Source organism: Lupinus angustifolius, chromosome LG02 (genome assembly GCF_001865875.1).
Source record: "Lupinus angustifolius cultivar Tanjil chromosome LG02, LupAngTanjil_v1.0, whole genome shotgun sequence".
In the NCBI taxonomy this organism is placed as follows: domain Eukaryota; kingdom Viridiplantae; phylum Streptophyta; class Magnoliopsida; order Fabales; family Fabaceae; genus Lupinus; species Lupinus angustifolius.
Genome location: NC_032010.1, coordinates 6,236,896 through 6,244,969, shown reverse-complemented (window position 1 = coordinate 6,244,969; position 8,074 = coordinate 6,236,896). Strand labels below are relative to the sequence as shown.

General features: G+C 36.5%; 1 protein-coding gene across 1 annotated transcript in view; it reads left to right on the top strand.

Moving 5' to 3' along the window:
• Nucleotides 354-8,074, top strand: part of LOC109334551 (ATP-dependent zinc metalloprotease FTSH 11, chloroplastic/mitochondrial) — a 15,121-nt gene continuing 7,400 nt past the window's right edge. The window contains exons 1-11 of the mRNA XM_019570386.1: nt 354-1,196; nt 2,251-2,404; nt 3,235-3,327; nt 3,481-3,566; nt 3,667-3,790; nt 4,902-5,021; nt 5,419-5,469; nt 5,808-5,869; nt 7,608-7,665; nt 7,782-7,907; nt 7,983-8,063. Of these exons, the coding sequence (XP_019425931.1) occupies nt 550-1,196; nt 2,251-2,404; nt 3,235-3,327; nt 3,481-3,566; nt 3,667-3,790; nt 4,902-5,021; nt 5,419-5,469; nt 5,808-5,869; nt 7,608-7,665; nt 7,782-7,907; nt 7,983-8,063 (1,602 nt within the window). The 5' untranslated portion in view covers nt 354-549. The remainder of the gene's footprint in view (nt 1,197-2,250; nt 2,405-3,234; nt 3,328-3,480; nt 3,567-3,666; nt 3,791-4,901; nt 5,022-5,418; nt 5,470-5,807; nt 5,870-7,607; nt 7,666-7,781; nt 7,908-7,982; nt 8,064-8,074) is intronic.

Here is an 8,074-nt window from a genome sequence, read left to right as displayed (position 1 = left end):
TTTTCATTGTCTAATTCTCCTGGATAGTGAAGAGACCGTTGTGATGAGAGTGAATGACATTACAACGCTTAAGAGTTTGTTTAAATTGACACTTAGATAGTTTAAAGTGTTCTAATGTCTTCTATAATTTTTAATTACGAGATTGTCACAATTTTTATTTTGAAGGAAGCAATTTACGGTTTGTAATTTATATACTGATGTGTGTGAGATGCAGGTTTTACTTGAGTTTATATAAAAATATAAAAATTGTGATAATTTTGATTGTAGCATACTTAAATATTTGAGAAATCAACATTTATCATTTTTCAACCTGGACCTGTCCCACCCCTAGTGTCCCGCATAGTTTTCAATAATTTCCCAATTATCATGAAAATGCAATAAAATCCACCACATAACCAAAACTTGCAGCCGGCGCCAATTTCATCTTCTTGGATAAGGTTACTACACCAACAACAACCTCCTCCTCTTCTTCCTCCCAAAATCAAACTCATCAATCAAATATAATAATAAGTAACATACTCATAAACCCTAACATTTCATTATTTTTTAATGTCTACCCTTCAAGCTTCTCTTCTTTTCCTCCCTTTTTCTTTCCCCTCTAATTCCCAACTCCGTCTTCCTCGCCACTCCACATTTTCACTCCCTCCCCTTTCTTTCAACCCCTTTTCCCTCTACTTTTCCAATCTCCATCTGACGCGCCTCCGTCCACGCGTCCCCTCCACTCGCTTCAATTCCCTCCCCCAACCTAATCCCAATCCATCACAACCCGAAGACGATAGCACCGTTGACACGAGGAATGTTGAATTAACCGAAGAAATCGAGGGTTCGGGTTCGGTTTCGGATTCGAGGTTTGAAGGGATTAGTGTTGAAGAAGATTCTGAGACTGTGCTGCTGCAGAGTGGTGTTGAGGAATTGGATTTGGCGGCAGCGGCGAAGACGACGGAGAGTGAAGGAAATGGTGCGGATTTGGTTGAGAAGAAGAGAGATGGGTTTGATAGGTTACCTATAGTGGTGTTCTTTGTTGGGTTATGGGTAAGGTGGAGGGAAAATGTGAAGAAGGTTTTCTCCGAATTCTTGGGTTTGTGGCCGTTTTGGCGTCAGGAGAAGCGGTTGGCGCGGTTGATTGTGGAGGCAGACGCGAATCCTCTCGATGCTGCGAAACAGAGTGCTCTATTTGTTGAGCTTAATAAGCACAGGTATGGTGTTGATTATTGAAAGTCAGAATGATTCGTTTTGTAATTGTACCTGATATAGGCGAAATGATTAGGGAAGATTCTTATAATTGCTTTGCGAATGAACATGATATATGATATAGCAGATGTAGGTGACCCAACTAGTGAGAATAAGGTTTGGTTGTTGTTGTATATATCTTTCTTTAATGAGTGCTGAAGAATAGAATACACTATTCTTGGATTTTGTTGATTTTTATTTTCAAGTTTTAAGATTATGCACTTTGTTATTTTGTTTTACTTGATTGTCTCAAAAGACAAATTTGTGAGTGACAAGGAACTCAGTTCCCTCCCTTTAAGCAAGGTTTTGAGTTGAAGTTATGTGAATGAAAAAATAGACATTGGGGTTCATAGTGACTTCCATATATCTAGAATCGTAGAAGTAGAATCATTGAAAGACAATTCTTTCAGTTTAGTTGAAAATCATGAATTGGTTCTTGTGTACCAATTTGTGGTTCTTTGGCGAATTAGTTCCCTACAAAGAACGAACCAGGTTTTCACCTATATTTAAAGTTAAAGAAAGAACAAAAAAAAAGAAGAGTAATTGTTGATGTGCACTTACCTACATGAATGAGTTACAACAAAGAAGAATTTTTTATCTTAAGATATTTCTTCTATGGTGAAGCAAAAGTTGATTCAAACCTATAAAGAAACAACACCAGAAATGGCCATGCCGGGAGCTATAATAACCTAACTGGGTATACCTTAACGTACCGGTATTTAATAGGGTAATGTACCGCGTATTATGTACCCATACCAAAGAATACCACATATTAGGTGACTATGAGAAGAATAGAAGAAAATTTATATATTGTATTTGGAAAAAGGAATTTAAGTTTTTGAAGAGTGTATAGCACATAAAATACTTGATAGTAGGCAAAACTGGTGGTTTTGGATAAATTCTGCTTGTTGCGGAATGGGGTTGTGCTTGATTCTTTGACCTGGAGGTTGTGTTGAAGTTTCTCAATAGTTTCTTTCTCTTTTCGACTTATATATGTATAATTTATCATGTTCTATTTAGTCCCGAGGCTGTCATCAAGCGATTTGAGCAAAGGGATTGTGCTGTAGACAGTAGTGGAGTTGCAGAATATCTTCGAGCTCTTGTGGTCACTAATGCTATTGCTGAATATCTTCCAGATGAGGAATCAGGAAAACCTTCTGGCCTTCCTACGCTGGTACACTTCGAATCATTCATATTCTTGTTCTATTGTTTTGCAATTTTCACAGTATGTATTACCGAATATTCATATGGCTTCATTTTTCCTTGGTGGAGGAGTTGTAAAACTGCGTTAGGCATCCTTTTTGGTTTGTACCTATTGGTTTTATTTATATTATTAGGTCCAAAAGCTGAATATAGATTTGGATTTTTGTTGCAATAGGAAAATGCTATCTGTGATTGTTTTAAATTTTAAGCAAACTGCTTCACCGTTGTCTGTTTCGTAGTCACTATGAATTCCATTGTCTTCTGAAAGGCCGTCTTCCATTGATTATTGACATTTGTATCAATTCCTGTGTTTGATAATTGATTTTATTGTGGATCAATATTGTCTTTCCTGATTTCCTTCCTATTACCACCCTAGTCTTATAGTGCAAAGTTGACATGATTGGTTTTGTTAATTTTGTATACTCTGTTTTCCGGATTAAAGAACTTGGAAACCTTCTTTCTTACATATAAAATTTGAAGGCAACATGTCTCCGCCTAGATTTCTGGATGTGAATTATTTGACTTACCTTTTACTGAAAATCCATTATAAAATTTGGAATGAAGCTCAAAAGATTATTCTTCTTGCCCTCCTATTATTTTTAGCCTCATTTTATGTTTATGTATAATTATTTTAATTCTCTTCTTGGTTTGGTGCTCGTGTTTCTCTTAAAAAAGTTCATTCTTAAACTTTTTTGTCTCTGACCTTTCTTGTGATGCTAATAACAGCCTCATTAGATATTTTTATTTTTTAGTTTACTTGTATTTTATCATGGGTCACTGATAGTAAATATATTTTTTCAGTTCCAAGAGTTGAAGCAGCGTGCATCAGGTAACTCAGATGAGACTTTTCTTAGCCCTGGAATATCTGAGAAGCAGCCATTACATGTGGTTATGGTAATCATTATTGTAAAAGACATTATCTATGCCTTATGCTTTTAGTGATCAGCATTGTAAATAAAACTGACCAACTTTCTTTTGAATGCCAGATTATTTTTATTTTGTTTGTACTTACTACTTGCAATCTCATGAAGCTGTTTCCTTCTTTAGGTTGAACCAAAGGTATCAAACAAATCACGTTTTGCACAAGAGCTTATCTCAACTATTTTGTTTACTGTTGCTGTGGGATTGGTCTGGTATGAACCTTTAGTTTCTCTGTTATTTGTATATTGATAGCATGAACTCTTCTTTTGTTGAATAATTGTGTAATTGTATTACGACTTTATATCCTTGAAGGTTTATGGGTGCTGCTGCTCTTCAGAAATATATAGGAAGCTTGGGTGGCATAGGAACTTCAGGTGTTGGCTCAAGTTCTTCCTATAGCCCAAAGGAGCTAAATAAGGAAGTGACGCCAGAAAAGGTTAACCTGTTTTCTAAACTATGATCTGTATTACAAAATATGAAAATACCTAATTCTGTATTTCCAGAAAATGCACGCTACGTTTTACTGGATCGGCCGATCATGGTTTACATTTTACTGGATCAGCCTATCATGGTTTACATTTTACTGGATCGGCCCATCTGCCATTGTGACCACTGTCTTGTGTGGCATCTCCCCTTTTCTGGTTGTTCTCTTCACAGAGCCCTTTGACAAGGCTCTTCCAACCACACCCAACCGCCCCCATCTCTGTTCGACTCCTCCCAATTGCTGTTTGGCTCTATGATGGGCACTCTTTGACTACCTTGGTGCTCTGATTCTTTTTCATCAAGATGATTGTGATTGACACTTAATTATTTTTTTTATCGAAACAAAGGTCCTGAACCTACAACCAAAGATAGAATCAATAACCATCTTTAAATATAAAAAAAATGTGATACTAAAAACCCAAGATGCCTTTAGAAAGTCCAGATGTAAAACGCTCTGTTTCTCTCTCCTTTTCTTGAACAAAGAGGCCTAACCCTAAAGTAAAAATAAAAAACCATGTCTAAAAAATTTCTAAGTTCAAATTGTTATATAAACTCATTATGTAAGAAATTCACTCATTTATATATTCTTCAACAATTTTACATATATTGCTTCATGGCCATGGCATCAACTCAACCACAACCACCAGCTCCATGGAACACCTCAGTGTAGCTGCTATCTTGCTATAGCATCTTTGGGGTCGGCTGCTACGCATTGCAATCCACTAAAAATGAAGGCATAGATCTATTAAAAGTTCGAGCTGCTAAAAATGAAGGCATGAGAACTTTTTTAATCAAAATAAAGTAATCCTTTCTGATCATCATATTCATACAATGTTGATGTTAGTATACTGCAAATACATGCAATTTTGTGGACTGATTGACAATGAAGTTGGGAATTTTCTCCAGCCCCAAAATTTATGAAATTAAACCTAATACAATCAAGTGATCATTTAGAATTTCCGTATTTGTTGCAAGGGAAGTACTGCATGTAGAATATATATAAAAAATCAGAAATTCTGCCACCCCATGTATAATTGTTTAAAGCTCCCTGTCTCTCCCTGCAGAATGTTAAAACATTTAAGGATGTGAAGGGTTGTGATGATGCAAAGCAAGAACTTGAGGAAGTTGTCGAGTACCTAAAAAATCCAACTAAGTTTACACGCCTTGGAGGGAAGTTGCCAAAGGTTTGAAGAAGTTATTTTTCTTCTTGCTGCCTTTATTATGCCTTTTTCTTCTTTTTTTGCCTGAAAGCTTTGTTACGTTTATACTTTACATGTATAAGCTTCTCATTTATTAGTAGGTAGACCTAAGTTTCCACCCCTCTTTATAAGCTGATAATATATTTAGGGATTCCTAGTAAGCAGTCCTAAATATCCCTCCATATTCAAGTTGTGTTGTTCATAGTAACAGACATGTTAGGTTTTGGTCATTATGAAATTATAGATTCTCTTTTGCTGCATCGTATGCTGATAAGCTTGCTTGTCTTATTATAAGGTATTATGGTTTCTAGCGTGCATAGGTTGTTATATTATATTTGTTTATTTTGTTCCTCAAGTGTGCCTAATATGTTCCTTTTCTCAGGGGATTCTCTTGACAGGAGCACCTGGAACAGGAAAAACTCTGCTAGCTAAGGTCAGTTAGATTTTGTATATTAGACATATTTTTGCACCTTCTAAAATGTTATTGTCTTCAATGGTTAGAAGCTTTTGGTCTGCTTCTCGTGCTTTTCGGATTCATTATCTTTCTTGTTGTGCCACAGTGCCACTCCTATATGTTTTTCGCAAGTCCTTTGCTATAATACATATCTGGACATTGGTTCTTGTCTCCCACTTTGATATTTTTGCACTCTTTGCGTAATTTCTTACTTCTGACGTGTAACTAAAATCCTACTTTATTGTCATCAGCATTAATATATTGAAATTCATAAATATTATGGTCTGATAGTTTTTGCTTTATCTTGGACCTTGAAGGCTATTGCTGGAGAAGCTGGTGTTCCATTTTTCTATCGGGCAGGATCTGAGTTTGAGGAGATGTATGTCTTATGCTTTTTACATTTTCAATAGCTTAAATTTTGAGCTTTGTGCCGGCATTATATAGTATTCCTGTCAACATGATTTTGCTTGCCATTATTTTTAAAAGGGTATTTCAAGTTTTTTTGGGTATTAGCAAAAAACTTAAACCTAGGGTATTTTGTTCACTTAACTCTCTCTGCCTTTCTCATTTGACTCTCTCTCTCTCTGCCTTCTCATTCTACTCTCTCTGCTTTCTCGTTCAACACTCTCTCTGCTTTCTCGTTCAACACTCTCTCTGCTTTCTCGTTCGACACTCTCTCTGCTTACTCGTTCAACACTCTCTCTGCTTTCTTATTCAACACTCTCTCTGCTTTCTCATTCGAACCACTTACTCATTCTCTCCTCCACTTATCTCAAATTTCTGGCGACTCTAGAATTGATGCCACCACCCACACCGGCGACACTCAATCTCGTTGGCAACCACTCACACTGAGACAAAGTCTCAAAATTTCCCCATCTTTTTTCATCTGCTTACGGGTGATGACTTGATTCTCCTACTCCACTATTCATTCATTTCTTCTTGATTCTACTTCATTAGTTCACTATTGATTTTCATTAACCTCACTCATTCTCTTCACTGTTTTACCGAGACTTAAATTCAAAATTCACAATGAAGATGGACGTATAGAGGATAGACACCGAAACAACCAATTCCTCCATCTCGGATCAAAACATTTCCCACTCAACACTTTGTCCTAGAAACCCCAATTAACACGAACATTGGCTTTCCAAAATCCAACGTGAAAACCAAACTGTGCTTCTTTCTATTTCTGATGTCACCCACCACCTCATTAGCAATAAGAGATGCATCTTAAATCTGTCTGCCGAGTACATAAACTTCGGTTATCAAAAAGGGAAAATAGCTTGTGCATTGACATTTTAAGTAAGGGTTTTTTAGATTGTCAGCTCATCATTCACCACTCATGTGTAAATGATTATTTACTATTAAATAAAACTAAATATGAATGGTGGATGATGCACTGCTATTAAACTCTATCAGAAATGGTATCAGAGAGGACATCACTTAGTCTAGAAGAAAGAACCTTCAAGATGATCTTATAAACACTTGAGACCAAACTAATAGGGCAGCAATCCTTAATTAACTTTAACGGATATGTCCTTCTTAGCCACCGAAGGCATAAAAGTGGAATTCATATTGAAACCTATTTTACCATTAAGATGGAACTTCACAAACACTCTAAGCAGATTCTTCTTAATGGTATCCGAACAATTTTAAAAGAAAACGATGGGAAACCCATCAGAACCTGGAGCTTTATCCTTCCTTAGATTGTAAACCGTCTTACCATATTAGAATAATTGGGCCTAACTCCACCCAAAAGCTATCTCAAAAGGTGGGATTTTGCAAGTCATTATAAATGACCCTTGGCTCATATGTCCAACTGATGTGGGACTTTGGTAGTTAACAAATATTAACATTAAAAAATTTCTGCCAGATGTATGGGGCACACCGACTCTCTTCCATGGTAAATTTGATGGTGAATTGTTTTGATGTGATCTCATAACAAATATAGAAAATTGAACTCTGTCCCTCAAGGTTGTCGTAAGTTGCAACAGTTCATGGATGGTGGTGTCTTTTATGCATTAACTTATGTATACTGTAGACATCTGTTGCTCCATTAACGCATATTGGCATATGTTAGTTGTTAAGCAAGGTCACTTTCATATTTTCATGCTCAGGTTTGTTGGTGTTGGTGCTCGACGTGTAAGATCCTTATTTCAAGCAGCGAAGAAGAAGGTTTGTTACCTTTTGTTGGTAGCCTTAGAAATTGTCCATTATTCTGGTTGACTCTACCACTGATCCCTTATTTGTTTATGATTGTGGAACACACTTTTTTTGCCTTCATCTTGTAGGCTCCTTGTATCATTTTCATTGATGAAATTGATGCTGTTGGATCCACAAGGAAACAGTGGGAGGGCCACACAAAGAAGACATTGCATCAACTACTTGTTGAAATGGATGGGTTTGAGCAGAATGAGGTATCTTGAAACAGTTTGTAGTGTAATTAGTTCCTCTGTGCTTTTCCAAATTTGTTAACCATTTTTTTCTTATAGGGAATAATATTAATGGCTGCAACCAACTTGCCTGATATTCTTGATCCAGCTTTAACGAGGCCTGGCAGATTTGATCGGCATGTAAGTCCCCC